Here is an 18,969-nt window from a genome sequence, read left to right as displayed (position 1 = left end):
GCACAAACCTGGGTACAAACCTGGGTACAAACCTGGGCACAAACCTGGGTACAAACCTGGGTACAAACCTGGGTACAAACCTGGGCACAAACCTGGGCACAAACCTGGGCACAAACCTGGGTACAAACCTGGGTACAAACCTGGGGGAAACCCGAGAGCAGGAAGTGTGTGTGTGTGTGTGTCTCACATAAATGGATCTAACTGACTGATTAAATATTGACAGAACTTTTCTGAAAATGTTTCAGAAACAGGGTAGAAATAATGATATGGCTGAATTCATTCATTGTGAATAAATCAATTTATTCGGTTATATTGAAATAAGTGAAACTATACTTAATAATTTTTCATAATCTTTTATCATTGAAATCACTTTGAATAATATTTAGTACTTCCAAAGCAGATTTCATTCAGTTGAGGAATATCCCTATTTCTGGACAATTTAGCAACATAAATGCAATGTATAATATAGCTCCTATCTGGTTGAAAGGAAGTGTATTTAAATCTGAGGGACAAGTAATTAAAAACAAGACAAAATACCTATTTGTCCAAATACTCCTAGTGAAAGACTGAGATTTGATTTACACAAAGGGTGAGCTTCCAGTACAAATCTATGAACATAACAACAGAGAAACAAAACATGAACATGTAAATTGGGATTCTCAGCATGAATATGATTCTCATTCTCAGAACAAATGACATCATCCTGTTCTGATGACATCATTTTAGTTGCTAGGGAGATAAGAAAATATGATGACATCAGATGTCTTCATAAAATATTGACATATATTGAAACGTAGAACAAAAGAAAAAAACATACATTTTTTTTTCTACCAAAATGCAATGGAAGATGTTTATAGGAAAAAGATATTAGGTAAATAATGTTTAATGCGAAAGCATGAAGGATGAAATGGGAACTTAACACAATTTAATAGTGCATGATCTTATAATGATATGAATATATAAAAATACAACATTCTGGTATATAATCCAGACAAGTGGATTATAAAATTTCTCATTGTTTTGTGTACCAAACGGCAGTAGCTGTAACATTCCATAGTTGACACTAGAGGGCAACATAGACTTGTATCTAGACCAGAATGCTGTCCATGGCTGTCTATTGTTAATCAGACCAGTAAGAAGTCCTTCTGGCAAAGAAAAATACTCTAAAATAGAAAAAATAGTATGAGAGAAATTAAAGACCAACACCATTTTCATATAAACTCAAATGATTGTTTTTGTTGTTGTTGACAGGGCAACATTTAGCTATGTCCTGTTGCCTTGCCTTCAGAAGGCTCTGTAGTTCTCATCCACTCACCCCTTGATCCATCTCTCTCCCACTTGCATATTGTGATTGACATATGGTGTTTGACACATTGGGTCAATTTACAGGTAAAAGTCAGTCTGTCTTTGTGAATGATTAGTCCTTGGCAAGTGGCAGTGTTGCTCATGTGGATGATGATGATGGTGACACTTCAACATTAACTGCTGTCCCGTTTGGAGCCTCTGGAGCACCTTTGACAGGAGAGAAAGATAAGTCAGATCAGATCAACACGAATGGATAATAGCTGTAACAAAGGAGGCAAGTATGGTTGTGTCAGAATCACAGATCCCTTACCCTCAGTGTTGTCTGCTGGCTGTGCTTCCTGTCCCGCAGTTTGCACATGCTCAGTCTCCACACTGGGCTCGGCATCTGTGACCTTAAGCCTGGGTTTCCTTGCCACAGGTGGTGGAACCTTGACTGCCACCACCTCCTGTGTTTCTATGGACTTGGATGGATTGGACATAGATGAAAGCTCTGCCACCAGCTTCTTTGTGAGATTGGCCTGGGCCTCAGGGGTTGAGAGGGTTTCTATGACAACCTTCTTTGTGCTCTTGGCGAAGATGAAACTGGCAGTAGATGAGGGGAACTTGAGACCTGTTGGGGAAGTTGGGGAGTGCAGGCTGAGATGAGAGGGAGGCCCCTCTTTACTTCTGGCCTCTGTCCTCAAGCGAATGGCCTCCTGCATTCTCATGGTGACTGAGGCAGAAGGAGACTTACTTGTAGGAGAGGTGACAGTAGAGGACTTTGAGGGTAAATTAACTATGCTGGGCTGGAACTTGGCTGTGGGTGTGGTTGGGACTGAGGTTAGGGCTGCCTCCGGGACAGTGGCTGAGGTTAGGGCTGCCTCTGGGACAGTGGCTGAGGTTAGGGCTGCCTCCGGGACAGTGGCTGAGGTTAGGGCTGCCTCCGGGACAGTGGCTGTGGGAAGTTGTGAGACAACAGTAGTAGGTGGGGGTGTGACAGTGGGAGGGGGAGCTGTCATGATCAGAGACCTTCGAATAGGCTTCTGTGGAGCCTCCCCGTTGCTGGGTTGTTTGGCCCTCAAAGTGACCTCTGTATGGTTCTGTCCCTGACTCTGGTCCTTTTTCAGACCCTGGTCACCATTATTGACAGACCTCAGCTTGACCATCTGCAGAAGGGAGGGGGTGACCACAGGAGTGGGGGCCTCCTCTGGAGGAGTGGGGGCCTCCTCTGGGGGAGTGGGAGAGCTCTTGCTGAGGGACATCTTCTCTTGGTTCTGGCACTCTGTGATCCCTGGACTGGGCTGAGGTATTCCCTGGGGTACAGATGAAACTTCCTGAGGTGCAGGTCGGGCAGGGTTTGGAGCACCCACTGTCCCCTCTGAAACAGGGGGCACAGGTTCTGTCATAATAACCCCATCCTCACAACCACTGGGTGGTGGGGGAAGGGGGAGGTCAAGCTCATCTCCAAGGGTGGCCAAGTCCATGGGAGGTGGGGGAGGAGGCCAGAAGGATTCCCCAGTGGGGTAGACTAGTGGGGGCTCTGGAGCGGGTGAAGAATCTGAGGGGACCCCAAGTATGGTCACTGGCGGGGTCTGTTTGGAAGGGGGAAGGGGAGGATAGTGTGCTGGGGGAGGAGAAGGAGATGGCGAGACGCGTGCTAGAGCTGGGCTAAGCATAGACAACGTGTCCATTTTAAGTTGAGATTCAGTCCTTTTCTCTGTAGCAGGAGTCTGTATTTCTGTATTTACTTTTCCTAGGCCCCTTCCTGGAGCTGCTGAGGCGTTCACTGACTTTTCATTTACCAACCAACTTGCCTGGACCTTCTCTAGTTTACCTATCATCTGACTTACCTTGACCTTCTCTGGTTCAACCACCAACTGACTTCCTTGTACCCTCTCTTGTTCAAATTTATGTGCCACTTCACTATTCCTTTTCATACCTTCAGAAGGCTCTATTTGAGTTGGTCCTTTATCTCCCACTTCTATAACCACTGGACTCAACCCATCTTTTTCCTGGACCTTTGGACTCTCCTGACCGTTTCCTGACACATATGTTAGTGCTGCTGGATTACTGGTCTGCTCTTTAGACAGAGGCTCAGTGACCCTATCTAGCACACCTCCTGCCTCCTGCTCTGGTGCAGACTCAGAAGCCTCTCTTGATGTGGAACGAGACTGCCTCTGCTGTCGTCGATCCTTTGGGTTCTTTCGCACCACCGTATCCATGTTGTTGGGGGCCGGGGGACCTAGCAGCAGTTCAAAAGTGCGCTTGTTGTGTGCCCATACCTCCGGGGGAGGAGGAGAGGGGGCACATACTTTGGGTGGGGGAGGGATGTTGAACAGCTCTCTGAGTGCCATGACTGAAGGTGAGGAAGTTACAGTGTCGACTGGAGGGGATGGACGAGGCGTCTTGCTGCTGTCAGACCCCTGTGGCTGAATAACAGGTGATGAGGATGGTGCCTTGGGGAAAATGCTTGCTAGTTTGGCCAGGATGCCCCTCTTGTTTCCTGGGGATGAGTTATGGGTCTGTTTGGAGGGGAGGGTGGGCATGCCACCCGGGCTGGGATAGCAGCTGGAGGGGGAAACAGTCTTCTTCAGGATGTTTTCCTGGGGGGTCTGTTTCTGGGGAGAGAAGCCTGTGGAGCCTGGCTGCTCATTCCTCTCCTCTTCCCTGGCTGCTTGCTGTCGGGTGTTAAAGGAGTTGGTGGTCACAGAGCCCGAGGACTCATCCAGAGAGCTGGTGTCTGCTGTGTATCCAGGGCTACTTTTGTTGCTGGAGGGCATGGGAGAAGAGCCGGTCTCCCTAGCACTGACAGCCTTAGCCTCCCCACCAAGGACTGGGCTGCTTTGGGCAGGGGCAGCCACCCTGATGTCAGTCAGGTCTCGTGAGCGCCGCTTCATCTTGTCCTTGTGTAAGGAGTAGGAGCGGCTGGGTGGGGCCGGTGCCCTCTTGGACTTCATCACAGATAGGCTTCGGATGAAGGGCCCCTCCTGTTTGCCATCATCCCCTCTGGCTTTCCCCTTGCCTTTGATGGTTGAGGTCCTGGAGGCCTTACTGACAGAGGAGTGGATACTCTCTCTGTCCAGGGCCATCTCCCTGGATGAGCCCTCCCCATCTCCCCCCTGTCTGGTGGTGCTGTTGGAGGAAACAGTGGAGGAGTCAGACACCAGGGTCTCAGAGGACTCAGAGTGGCTCCATCCAGAGCTGTCAGAGAAGTGTGGTGGGTTGTATCGGGAGGCGGAGGACATGGCAGAGGCGCGGGAGGAGGCTCTGGAGGAGGCAGGGCTGGCCAGCAGCAGTCTGCTCTTACTGACGGTACGGACACTGCTCTGGCTGCGGTTATGGCTAATCTCCACCACGTCGATGGAGGGTGGCAGCACGGCATTGGGGATGATCTTAGACATGTAGGTGGCCTGGGGGGACATGGACATGACGGGGCTGGGGGGATGGTGCGGCAGGCCGGACACCGTGGTCATCCAGGGGACGGCCAGGGAATTGGGCCTCTTCAGGCCACACAGCTGGGGGCCCATGCGCTGGAGGAGAGCCAGGTCATCTGTGTGACCGGCCCGGGAGGGGAACTTCTGAACCTGGTCCTCACTAACGGGCTGCAGGCCTTCTACAGACTGGAGATATATCCTCACACCCTCCTGGGAATCAGCTAGGTGAGGCCCATCAATGGTGTGGATGTCCAGGCTCTCACCGTTATGGAGCCCGTCCTCGTCTATAACCCGACGAGCTGCCCATGATGCTCTATCCAGCCCTTTAGTGAGGAACAACAGGACAAATCAGAATAAACAGCTACACAAGCAAATACAAGCACAGAAGCTTTTATTGAAGGTGAAATTATCCACAGGTATCTTTACAATGGTCTATATTAACATTTCAATGAATTTAGGGCATAAATAATGAGTAGCGTACCCAGTTCCCTCTGGATGTGTTGTGGTATCCCCATAACTGTGGTTCTCCTGTGTCTCCTCCTGGCCTTGGTCTTCTCTGGCTTCTTCTCTGACTTCAGGGGCCTGAAGGTTGATGCTGGTGGAACGAGACAAAAAGCAGGAGAAATATTAGGTCAAAATCAACAGAAACCAACAACAGCCGCTTTCACTCCAGTGTTTACTCTAAAACACATTGAAGATAAAGAAAATAAAACTAGTTGAAAAATGTTTTATAGTGGTTCCAGTATGAATTGTTTTCTGGTTATGGTCATGTCATGTTACCTTGGCGGGTCAGTCCTGACCGTGAGGACCGTGTGGAGACAGCGGAGCGCGTTGAGACCTGGGACATGGTGTCTAGTATAGTGCTGTCTGACAAAGAGCCTCTCCTCTCTCTGTAACTGTCACTCTCAGTCTCGTCAGGCTGCCGGGGCACTGACTGTAGAAGAAAATTCCAAAGTAAATTATTAGTATACACTTAATTAAAGCAGCTGTGAATTGTGTGAATTTCTGATGGGACAATGTTTAGTGATTTGATGTAGCACCGTGGATGAAATGTAGAATGGGAAACTTACAGCGATGCTTTGGTCATCCTGGTAATCCACCCCATTATTTGTTTCTGAAATAAAGGTCAAAATATTTCAAATACAGTACCACACAGTACTTCACTTAAAGAATGAATCTTATCAGGGGTAGGTGTTGGATTAAGTGTGAGTATTTGGAGGGATTTGGAGGGGGCTTTAGTACCTTCTTGCTGCTGAAGTTTGAGTCCCTCCTGGGCCTCAGTGTGCAGGTCCTCCAGGTACTTGGGCCGGCTGCCCTCGATGAACACATTCTCCTGGACGTGTGAAGGGACGTGAGTCCCCTCATCCTCCTGCTTTGGGACTGCTGGGAGGAGAAAGAGATAGAATGTGAGTGGATATATAATACAAAATAAATAAATGTGTCAACAAATGAACAATATATTTGACAAAACTACATTGCACCAAGATAAATGAACCACAAATCCCAGCAGGCTTCATTGACATAACCAGCCAGTATATTCCCCAAACAGTCCTACTCTCATATAATCCAGAGTATCAGTGTCATAGGGTTATCATGAGGACAGTAGCAGGATAGTGCCCCTTGAGGACAGCAGTCCTGAACAGATCTAGGATCAGTGAGGTGATAACCAGTTAAGTAATGCTGAGAGTGCGGTGCAGCCGTGGCCATGTGGTAAGCCTGCAATCTTTAGTTAATCAAAGCTGCTTTATATTTAGCCCTGTTCTGTACATGTTCTGTGGGGCTCGGAAGACCATGCTGGAATTAGTCCTGTGGACCATGTGCTCTGAGCGATCCCTGCTATAAAGCACCATCTCTGGCTGTTCACCCTGGAAATACACCCTCTTCGGCCACTTTTCATTTTATCCTCCTAACAATAGCAAGTTCACACACACTGTAAATTCAGTCAGAACGATTGATGAATTACATGTTTTTCAGACAGTTACAGTATCCCAGTTAAGTAAATACAACCTCTCAGTGACAGAGTCACCAAAATACATTTAGACAACATTTTAACATCATAAGGCGAGATAGTTTAGAATGGCTCTTCGGGGCTTACCAAGCCTCTGTATCACACCAATAGCAAATAGTTTGACACATTTTATGACAACAGGTATTCACTAATGAATTCACTCTAACTCATATCAATTGAATCAGTTAACCCTGCCCGTATCTCCTAGAGAAGGAACATTCACTTGACCATAAAACTTCAACTTCAATAATTCAAGGTATGTATCATAAATGAAAACCCTGTCTGAGAATGTCCAGGACTCAACCCATGCACTTAGCCTATACACTGTAACTCACCTTTCCTCTTGAAAAGCAAAGGCACTGGCAGACAAACATTCTGAGTCAAAAGCACCACCATGGCTACTGAGACACCATGGTAATATAATCCCCCTTAAATTTAGAAAAACAGATCTTATCCTTAGAAAAATGACAGGAATTCAAAACTATCCCAGTGAGTAGAACTAAAAATGCAGGGTAGATCAACATCCAATACAGTCAAAATAATTCAGTGAACCGGGTAGAAAAGATCTTGCTTGATGTTGTTGTTATTATTCCCCAATTCTAGTGGTTACACTTCCATCACTAGACAATGAGAGCTCAGACACTAATCCCAGCAGCCTAATTCTGCCCATCCCTCACGCAAACACCCCCCCTCCTCATACCCCAGGCAACTGATCCCATTGCTCCTTGTTTGTGGACATGCTGACCCTGGATTGGTCAGAACGTGATTATGACACCGACCATGCTGGGATCAGACACACACAAAGGGAAAGAGGAAAAGTGGTTAGACAGTTGAAGCTCTTATCTGCTTGAAGCAGCCACTTATCATATTGACTAGCTACTGTGCCGTTTCTGAAAACTACTCTGGTCTAACTGACAGAGGAGATGAGGAGATCTAGTAATCCTTGAAGAACGAGTTCCTTTTGAAGTCTGAACCACAAGGTGGAGTAAAGGAGCTAGAAACTATGAAGGTTTTAGTTATCAAACAAGATCAATCCTGTTAAGAGAGAATACACAATAGAATAAATGTTACACAATGAAATCATGTACCTAACTACTTCTATCTATCAACATGGTCAATGGGATCTAACTGGACTGAAGTAATAAACTGAATACATCATTCCCTGCGATTTACTGCTGGCAAGAATTATGTGGAGAGGCTAATATCTCTTACTACTTTACATCCCTTTAGCAAATCTGCAACTGACGCTCCTTACTTCCCATGGGGCATATCTGAATATGTGTACTACTGTAATGTACAAACTTCATCTCAACCTGGGAAAATTGTCTATTTACCTCCTTGTGCAGTGAGCAAACATGACAAAGAATGTATAACATCTGAGCAAACAGAAAACATTTCCATGTTATCATCATGCTGTATGACTCAGACCTTCACACAGTGCTCCAGGTATTTCACCAGGATGAATGGAACTTAGGCAACATGAATCATGTGGACCATCAGTGGCCTGTCTGTGCTCTACCAGCATATTTTGCATAGATTGGTTGTTTGGTTATGATTATAGCAACATGACATTGTCATTCATGGATAAGCGAGAAATGAGCCCTTTGTAGACCGGGACAAAACAGGAACAGGAGGAGGAAATTGAAAAATGTAAGTACAGCCACAATCACTAATAGATGTACAATATAAATACACCAGTGAAACACAGATAGGAAATAGTAATACCATAAACACGCAGACAGACACAGCATTTGGAGGGGGTCTGATGATGTCCCACAGCCTTTTGTTCGTTCCTATTGTAATTCAGTTCATATTAAATCATAGTAGTAACCCATCTGTCACTGGAGTCTAATAGAACACCAGTAGGATTTAAGAGAGAGGCTGATCCTGTGAGCCCCCAAACTGATGTTTACTCAGGGATTTCAGTGCCAATACCCAATCTAATATGTATGATACCCAACAGCTTAATGCTCTGACATCAAAGATCAGCTTACAGACTCAATGAAATACAAATAACATGTGAGATTGTGTGATATTATGAATGTACACTACATTTGACACATAATTGAATGTAGAGAACAATGCTGAGCATTTAACTATGTCCCTTTGCATTACAGTTACAGCTCTAGTCGATAATGCAAACTAATGGTAAAGTGCCTTCAAAAATAATTCACACCCCTTGACTTTTTCCACATTTTGTTGTGTTACAGCCTGAATTTAAAATGGATTAAATGTAGATTTTGTGTCACTGGCCTACACATAATCACCCATAATGTAAAAGTAAAATTATGTTTTTAGAAAGATTTTGAAATGAATTACAAATTGAAAGCTGAAATGTCTTGAGTCAATAAGTATTCAACCCCTTTGTTATTACAAGCCTAAATAAGTTCAGGAGTAAAAATGAGCTGAAGTCACATAATAAGTTGCTTGGACTCACTCACTTTGCAATAAGTGTTGCACATGATTTGTGAATGACTACCTCATCTCTGTACCCCACACATACAAATAAATATCTGTAAGGTCCCTCAGTGGAGCAGTGAATTTCAAAGACAAATTCAACCAAATACCAGCTAGGTATTTCAATGCCTCGCAAAGAAGGGCCACTATTGGTAAATGGTTCTACAAAGTATTGACTCAGTGGTGTGTATATTTATATAAATGAGATATTTCTGTATTTCATTATCAATACATTTGCTAACATTTCTAAAAACACGTTTTCACTCAGTATGGGGTACGGTAAGTAGGTGGGTAAGAAAAAAATCATATTTAATCCATTTTGAATTCAGGCAGAAACACAACAAAATGTGGAATAAGTCAAGGGGTATGAATACTTTCTGAAGGGTAGGTATTAGTCTTTCAGGAACTAAGTCAATGACATGATTATTCAACCAGTAACAGAGTCTATTTAATGAGTCAGATTAGGCGAGAGGGAAATCATATGAATGAGTTCTCGCCTGTTACCCAGCATCTAGCAGTCATCAGGTTGGCGCTGATACATTCTGACACAGGTAGACTTCATATGGTGCACACAAACACAGCTGACTCTGTCCTAACAGGCCTCTCTGTGTTTTGAGAAAGCAATGGACAGACAGACAGACATTCTTTGCTGCTGTGAATGTTCGATCTGCTGCTGTCTGCCAGATCCTACAGACTTTTAACCTCCTAAATGTAATGTCCCCATATTTGGGGACCTTATTAGATAGTTTTATTCAATTCAGTCTGCTATGAGAACGGTAGCCCCTATCTGCAAAAGCAGGGTGTCTGCGGAAAGCTGAGTATCTTGGCTATTGATGTATGCCTTAAAACCTTTGGTGTGACTTACTACCATATTTGGCCATACGAATATATAAGAGCAGGCCGAGTCGAGGACCTCATTTCAAGATGGCTACAACCTAAATTCCGTTTATAGAGTTCTGGAGAGTAAAGAAAATAACGATGGAACACGTCGATTCACACCGAAAGCCAGGACTCCACAGATCATGATGATGCCTTATTTGTCTGCCTGTGACCTACTGTTATTGATCACCAGCCACAAGAGTCAAAATGTTTATTTTACACGTTTTCACCAAACAGCAAAAAAAAAAAATATTCCACCTTTATTTAAACCAGGTAGGCCAGTTGAGAACAAGTTCTCATTCACAACTGCGACCTGGCCAAGAAAAAGCAAAGCAGTGCGACACAGACAACAACACAGAGTTACACATGGAATAAACAAACGTACAGTCAATAACACAATAGAAAAAGTCTATATACAGTGTGTGCAAATGGCGTGTGGTGGTAAGGCAAAAAATAGGCCATAGTGGCGAAGTAATTACAATTTAGCAAATTAACACTGGAGTGATAGATGTGCAGATGATGATGTGGAAGTGGAAATGCTAGTGGCAAAAGAGCAAAAAAGTAAATAAAAACAATATGAGGATGAGGTAAGTCGATAGGATGGGCTGTGCACAGCTGCAGCGATCGGTAAGCTGCTCAGATAGCTGATGTTTAAAGTTAGTGAGAAAGATATAAGTCTCCAACTTCAGCGATTTTTGAAATTCATTCCAGTCATTGGCAGCAGAGAACTGGAAGGAAAGGTGGCCAAAGGAGGTGTTGGCTTTGGGGATGACCAGTGACCAATACCTGCTGGAGCGTGTGCTACAGGTGGGTGTTGTTATGGTGACCAGTGAGCTGAGATAAGGCAGAGCTTTAACTAGCAAAGACTTATAAATGACCAGGAGCCAGTGGGTCTGGCGACGAATATGTAGCGAGGACCAGCCGACGAGAGCATACATGTCGCAGTGGTGGGTGGTATATGGGGCTTTGGTGACAAAGCGGATGGCACTGTGATAGACTGCATCCAGTTTTCTGAGTAGAGTGTTGGAGGCTATTTTGTAAATGACATCGCAGAAGTCAAGGATCGGTAGGATAGTCAGTTTTAGGAGGGTATGTTTGGCAGCGTGAGTGAAGGAGGCTTTGTTGCAAAATAGGAAGCCGACTCTAGATTTAATTTGGGTTGGAGATGTTTAATATGAGTCTAGAAGGAGAGTTCACAGTCTAACCAGACACCTAGGTATTTGTAGCTGTCCACATATTCTAAGTCAGAACCGTCCAGAGTAGTGATGCTAGTCAGGCGGGCGGGTGCGGGCAGCGATCAGTTGAAAAGCATGCATTTAGTTTTACTAGTGTTTAAGAGCAGTTTGAGATCTTACAAGGTAAGCTTCAATTTGGTCTGTGTTTGAGCTATAGCTACATGGAGATTATAAAATGAATCCTTAGGTTGGTATGAACAAATCTAGCCTATTACCAATGTTATCTGATGATGCATGACTTAATGGCAACATCGAACGTCCCCCAAGTGACTATATCTTTGCGCATCAAAAATATGACGTTGCCCACGCCGTAAGCATCCATTACATAGGGGATTGGCTACTATGGCACATTGACAGTCTTGTAGCCAATGAGATAAGCTTTCCAGGGATATGCAGTTGACTTGGGTGGGACAAAGCAAGGCCTAGAACCTTTAATGCGAACTATTGCTACCTGACTCGCTACATTGTACGCTACATTGTAAACATATCTCATTGCTTTAGCATAAAAGATTGCTTCTCAAGGGGGGGAAATAATCGTAAAACTAAGAATATTGAACAGGAAGCTAAAAAAAAGGCAGCTATGATTAAGTATACTGACATAGAAGCTTTGAATACAATACTGGTTCGGAACAGGGGAGCGATTTGGGAGAACTAGTATTTTGACACGGCCGATGAAGATTGCTTTCTAGAAGGTTTGGATCCACTTTTAGATCTGTAAGTAAATTATTTTCATGACTTTATATTAGCTAATTTACGATATTAAGTTGTCTGCTTTTTGGGCTTTGGATTTAGTTTACATAGAATTTACTTGTTACGTTGGCCTACGTTATATAATTCCAAAGTAGTTTTACATTTTTAATGTTTTTTTATTTCACCTTTATTTAACCAGGTAAGCTAGTTGAGAACAAGTTCTCATTTACAACTACGACCTGGCCAGTTATTGTCAATGTTTCATATTAGTTCATTGTTTGCTGTTCTAAGTTTCACCCGTGTAACTTTGGAGAGGCCACTAAACTCTCATAGCCATTGTTTATTTGTGGTTCTCACCTCTGCCTTTGTCTCCAAGGTGTTACTGTTTGCATTGTGTGTGTGTGCTTCACACCTATGTGAGTCACTGTACAGATAAAGTTTAGGCTTGGTGTTTTTACATTACAGTAATGTTGTTTTGTAAATTTAGTCAACTGTAATTCTGTGTGTCTTACAACAATATGTCCCTTTATTTTATTCACCACAGAGCGGAGGATGTAGAGGATTTGGATGATGACATTTGGGAGCCACCCGTCTCCAGTAAGCGCCCCCGCCGACCAAGGTCTTCATCCCCCCGCTGCTATGTCAATCACCCCGTCTGATGGTTCTAAAATCCACTTTCATAGACCTCTTGAAAAAGACAATAGGGTCTGTGGCACCATTCGTCCTAACAGAATCAGCTTTTTGTGAAATGGAAGGACACTAGGGAAGTAACCATGCTCACCACACAGCATAAGGCATTCAATAACACCAATGTCTGTCAAGGACAGTGAAAAAGGAAGAATGTCCCCATTCCTGTTTCTGTGAAGGCCTACAATGCCAGCATGGGGGGTGTCAACCTATATGATAGGCTACTACCAGCTCCCCTCCACTTTGTGGACAGTAAAATGCAGTAAAATGCTTTCTTTCTCCACAACACACATGCCAAAAGACAAAGGGAAGCAGTGCAAGCATTGCACAAAACACAGGGGTTGGGGTGAAATGAAACGGTGAAAGTTAAATCTAACCTTCTACACCTGGGATGTAAAACTAACACCATTTGTAAATAGTTTCGCTTATTTCTATTTTTGCACCTTTTATAGTGAAGGACACGTGTGTCACCAAGTTTGTGTACAATACATTTTATTTTTTATGCACAGCACCAGTCAAAAGTTTGGACACACCTACTCATTCAAGGGTTTTTCTTTATTTTCTACATTGTAGAATAAAAGTGAAGACATCAAAACTATAAAATAACATGTAGTAACCAAAAAAAGTGTTAAATCCAAATATATTGTATATTTGAGAATCTTCAAAGTAGCCACCCTTTGCCTTGATAATAGCTTTGCACACTCTTAGCATTCTCCCAACCAGCGTCTTGAAGGAGTTCCCACATACAGTGGGGCAAAAAAGTATTTAGTCAGCCACCAATTGTGCAAGTTATCCCACTTAAAAAGATGAGAGAGGCCTGTAATTTTCATCATAGGTACACTTCAACTATGACAGACAAAATTAGGAGAAAAAAAATCCAGAAAATCACATTGTAGGATTTTTAATGAATTAATTTGCAAATTATGGTGGCCGAAACAGAAACATAACATAGAAACACAAAACATAGACTGCCCACCCCAACTCACGCCCTGACCATACTAAATAAAGACAAAACAAAGGAAATAAAGGTCAGAACGTGACACATTCAGTATTGTTGCAATTGTCATTATTACAAATATATATATACAAATTGGTCGATTAATCGGTATCTGTTTTTTTTGGTCCTCAAATAATCGGTCGACCTCTACTGTGTGAGAGAATTTATGAGTCCAGGTCTAAGCTTGTGGCCCACTGAGTTTTACACAACACTTGGCCTCTGGTGAAACTAGGAACAAACATTCAACAGTGCCCTCTTACGATGAAGAAGACTTCTCTTACGAGGTAGGCAGGTAGATATGAGCCTGTGTAATAGATATACCTGCAGATGTCTGGTCTGCCTCGTTCCAGTCCATTTCATCTTCAGACACTACAGGCCATGACAATCCCTCAGGTTTTAACATGTCAGCACACATGCATTCCATGAATAAACACATTCAACTACACACACACCCCTAATGACTTGAGCTCACACAAATTTCAGAATTAGTAGCCAGACACAGTAAATGTGATAATCACAGTAATTACATCAATTAAAGCCAGAGATCCTGTGTAACAGACCAGAGTACTTCCCTGTCGCTCTCTAATTAAAAACACTTAAAGGTCAGGAGTGTTCCCCACATCCCTGCCAGGCAGCACCACAGCAAAGGGCTTAGCTAGTGATAAGCACCAGATAAAAGCCCATTAAAAAGAATGCAGGAGAACGAAGGAGAATGTGAAAAATTCAGTCAGACTTGCTAGGGCACGCACATTTCAGCAAGGCGCAGCTATACAGGTCACACAATCACTCAGGAGCTCAACATTTACATTACTAGACCAGCAGGGAGAACTTTCCAGACTGTCAGGAGACACTATGCCCTCAAGGACAAGTGTTAAGCTTCCATGCTTTACAGATGTCCTATGGCAAGCTGTTTTAGAAAAACATTCAGGAAAAGAAATACTTCATTATTAGTAATACTAAAACAAACACTGCTTGATCATAATTTAATGTATTACGTTTATTGTAGGTCTATGTGTAGTACAACACAGATACGTAATACACCGTGGTAGATACCCTAGACCTCCGTTTAAGTGTATCTAAGACAAGCAGAATAAACTGATCTGGGACCATTACTCCTCCATGCACAATGCCTGCAGAGGTCAGTATTCTCAGTAACATGCAACGGGTGTAGAAACAGCAGCACAGTGGGAATGCTGGGTGGCGAGGTTCCACTGGGCAGGTCTCTCTCTGTGTGCACATGTACATGCTGCTTATCCCTACCTCATGCCTTGAGGGCATGAAAAGAACTGTGTGTTCTGGGAAGGAAAAACAATTACCCCAGTAACCACCTCGACTTTAAGTGACCATTTTGTCAGAGTGGGATTGACATAAACTAAAGCTGCATTGCTCTATTTCTCTAGCATGCCATGCATGAAGTCGTGCATAAAAAATATGTATATCTTTTTAGATTAAAGTACCACCACAATGTCCACTGAAGACTCACAACTTCCTATAATGCAATCATCATGAAACTAGTTTGTGGACTGGAGTTTTAAATACATTTCCTGCCGTGACAGTAGTGTGTGAGAAGAAAGTGTAACGTATCTGTGTAACATTACAATAAATGCTGTATGATTTCATAAATAATAACAGTTGTTGAACGCCACGAGGCTTGGCCAGGTAATGATTAAACTAAGCATTAGACTCAATGATTGATGAAATCCAACCCCAACACACCATACAGATAGGACTAGAGGGCATGCATGCTGGCACTATATAGACACAATCTGATCTCTTCAAAATCAGGGTGTGCTGACTAATATTCCCAAATATTCAAATGTAAATGTTATTACATGCTTCGCCATACTATATTATTAGGATTTTTATTAGCCACTGCTAACTCAGAAACTATTCTTCTTGGGGTCCACAGTCCATACAAAACATAAAACACAACACAATACAGAACATTAAAAGACAAGAACAGCTCAAGGACAGAACTACATACATTTAAAATAAGAATAAAAGCTTTCATACACTTATGCCTTAACATTCCGTGCATCATGTACTCAATCATCATCAACATTAACGGCTACACTGCAGCCATTCTTTTTTCCCCCACACATTTTTCCTGTACATTCTCTACTGATACAATTGCTTTCTCTAAACCGGCCTGGAAATGATTATATCACAATTCCAGTGTTCAGTAAGTCACACGGTACAATAACAGCAACAATCCTGGTTCTTGGTCCTTGTACCTTCAACAGTCTGAAACCAATTCTATCAACAGACATGAACGTTGAGTCTAATACCGAGTTCAAAACAACTGGGAAGTTGGAAATCTCCTGCTTCGGGCTTCAGTGCTTTCAAGAAAACTGGGAACCTTGAAAAAATAAAAATAAAAAAGAGCTCCGACTGGGGAAATTAATTTTGAGTATTCATCCAACTCAGAATTCTAGATTGAGAACTCAAGCCTCTTTCTAGAGCTCCGACTTTCCGACCTGAAGATCACCGACTGTCACGGCCATTGTTGAAGGAAGTGGACCAAAGCGCAGCGTGGTGAGCGTACATTACTTTTTATTTTGTAAATGTTGTCAACAAAAACAATACAAAACAACCGCGAAGCTTAAGGGCTATGTGCCGCAACCAAAGTTAACTACCCACCAAGACAGGTGGGAAAAGGGCTGCCTAAGTATGGTTCCCAATCAGAGACAACGATAGACAGCTGTCCCTGATTGAGAGCCATACCCGGCCAAAACAAAGAAATACAAAACATAGAAAAATGAACATAGAATGCCCACCCAAATCACACCCTGACCAAACCAAAAGAGACATAAAAAGCTGTCTAAGGTCAGGGCGTGACACCGACGTCATGATTCAATCTCATTTTTTACCTGAGTTCCCAGTTGTCTTGCCAGCACCATAACATACAAGTCTAAGATCCTCAACTTCGCACAAACAGACACTGCCAGAATAATTTATTTACCATCCGTGTCCTTGGTCCTTCCATCTTATGTCAATACTATGCATAATCATGTGATGCATAGATGCTATTGAATGTAAACAACACATGAAAACAAAAACAAAACAATATGTTCTGAATTTTGCAAAACAAATATGTTGCAAATTTCAATATGTTGTGGCTAATGTTAGCTAAGTGGCTAATACTAACGTTAGCTTGAGGTTAGGGGTTAAAATTAGGGTTAAGGAATAAGGGTTAAGGTTAGAAGGTTATAGTTAGCTAATGTGCTAAGCAGTTGCAAAGTAGCTAAAAGTAGTAAGTAGTTGCAAAGTTGCTAACTAGATAAAATGCTAAAGTTGTCCGTGTTGAGATTCAAACACGCACCCTTTGGGATACGCCCGACCAACCACCTTACTTTGTTTTCTTGGCTAAGTAACCTTCTATCTTATGCAACCATACCAAACATAACATCATACAAATTTGAGTGTCCCGGATTTAAATGTACTAGTCTATGAGACCAGGCTGTACAAGCGACAGACTGTGCTTGACCTGTTGCAGAGAAAATAATTGATACCTCCAGCTACAGTAGTAGGCCTGATCACAGACAACGATGAGACAGCCTATAAGGAGGAGGTCAGGGACCTGGCAGTGTGGTGCCAGCACAACAACTGCTCCCTCAACATGAGCAAGACAAAGGAGATGATCGTAGACTACAGAAAAAGGGAGAGCTGAACACTCTCTGGTTCACATCGATGATGCTATAGTGGAGCGGGTCGAGAGTTGAGTTCCTTGGTGTCCACATCACCAAACTATCATGGTCCAAACACACCAAGACAATTGTAAAGAGGGCACAACAATGTCTTTTCCCCCTTGGGAGACTGAAAAGATTTAGCATGGGTCCCCAGAGCCTCAAAAAGTTCTACAGCTGCACCATCGAGAGCATCCTGGTGGTATCACCGCCTGGTATGGCAACTGCTCAGCATCCGACTGTAAGGCACTACAAAGTGTAGTGCGTACATCCCAGTACATCACTGTGGCCAAGCTTCCTGCTATCCAGGATCTATATACTAGGCAGTGTCAGAGGAAGGTCCTAAACATTGTCAAAGACTCCAGTCACCCAAGTCATAGACTGTTCTTTCTGCTACCACACAGCAATCTGTACCAGAGCACCAAGCATAGGTCCAAAAGGCTCAACAGCTTCTATCCCCAAGCCATAAGACTGCTGAACAATTAATAAATTAGCCACCCAGATGATTTACATTGACCCCCCTCACTTTACCCCTACCTACATTTACAAATTACCTCGACTAACCTGTACCCCCGCACATTGACTCGGTACATAGCCTCGTTATTGTTATTTTATTGTTACATTTTACTATAGTTAATTTATGTCAATATTTTCTTATCTCTTAACTATTTCTTTAACTGCATTGTTGGTTAAGGGCTTGTAAGTAAGCATTTCACAGTAAGGTCTACTACACATGTTGTATTTGGCGCATGTGACAAATTTAAATTAGATTTACTTAACCAGGGTAAAAATCTATTTGTCATTAAGAGGCAAAGCTGCACTGACACGCACGCATACGAAAGCACGCGCCCACCACAGGAAGTTCAGTTGAACTCCTGCAGCAGTCTGGGGGCAACATAACAATGTAGAGGAGGGCAGTGTGTTTGATTCTCGCCATAAACTGTGGAAAGAGAAACAGTATCCAGGCTCAAAAAACTGTTCTCCTGCTCTCCCCAGCCTTTATGGGATAACCAAGCTAATGCTTAAGAGGTTTATACACCCACACATTATGAAACTTCATGTCATGGCAAACAGTGTATTAGCGCAGCTATTCAACTTTATTTAACACAAAATGTGGTATTTATTAGGATCCCCATTATCTGGTTCAAAAGCATCAGCTACTCTTCCTGGGGTCCACATGAAACATGACATAATACAGAACATTATTAGTCAGGGACTGAAATACATGAATGCATAACGTCACACGTCGCCTACATACCAGTACATAAACAAATATCGAGGTCTAATACATAGTACAGTGCAAATTACAATGCAAGAAAAATAAAATGACTGTGGCTCTTTTACAGTCCCTTTCGTGCAGTAAGGTGTTATTTTCTCTGTTTTTTAAACTGTTTTTATTTCTAGCTTGAGTTACCTGGGGTGGCATCGTCATGGCTCCATTTAATACTGTGCGTTTCCCAGCCTCTGTGTTGGACCTGGGGACTGTGAATATACCACTGGTTGCATGTCTTTTGAGTGTCCGAACTGTGTGCCAACTGCTTGAACAGACAGTTCGGTATCTTCAACACATCAACACCTCACAGAAAGATCAACAGTGACGCATGCAGTCAAT

At 43.1% G+C, this 18,969-nt stretch overlaps 1 protein-coding gene across 4 annotated transcripts in view; it reads right to left on the bottom strand.

Annotated features, from left to right (window-relative positions):
- Positions 1 to 283: 283 nt before the first annotated feature.
- LOC135508285 (NHS-like protein 3) overlaps positions 284 to 18,969 on the bottom strand; it is a 51,076-nt gene continuing 32,390 nt past the window's right edge. For 3 of the 4 annotated variants that reach the window (XM_064928367.1, XM_064928366.1, XM_064928368.1), the window contains 6 exons: positions 5,961 to 6,101; positions 5,789 to 5,832; positions 5,499 to 5,652; positions 5,200 to 5,313; positions 1,616 to 5,041; positions 284 to 1,512 (listed from right to left, as the gene is read on the bottom strand). In XM_064928367.1, the coding sequence (XP_064784439.1) occupies positions 1,445 to 1,512; positions 1,616 to 5,041; positions 5,200 to 5,313; positions 5,499 to 5,652; positions 5,789 to 5,832; positions 5,961 to 6,101 (3,947 nt within the window). In that variant the 3' untranslated portion in view covers positions 284 to 1,444. The remainder of the gene's footprint in view (positions 1,513 to 1,615; positions 5,042 to 5,199; positions 5,314 to 5,498; positions 5,653 to 5,788; positions 5,833 to 5,960; positions 6,102 to 18,969) is intronic. The other variant, XM_064928369.1, reaches the window with a different exon arrangement.

The sequence above is a fragment of the Oncorhynchus masou genome, chromosome 21 (genome assembly GCF_036934945.1).
Source record: "Oncorhynchus masou masou isolate Uvic2021 chromosome 21, UVic_Omas_1.1, whole genome shotgun sequence".
NCBI classification, from domain to species: domain Eukaryota; kingdom Metazoa; phylum Chordata; class Actinopteri; order Salmoniformes; family Salmonidae; genus Oncorhynchus; species Oncorhynchus masou.
Note: the sequence above shows the minus strand (reverse complement) of the source record. Positions and strands in the feature narration are given on the sequence as shown.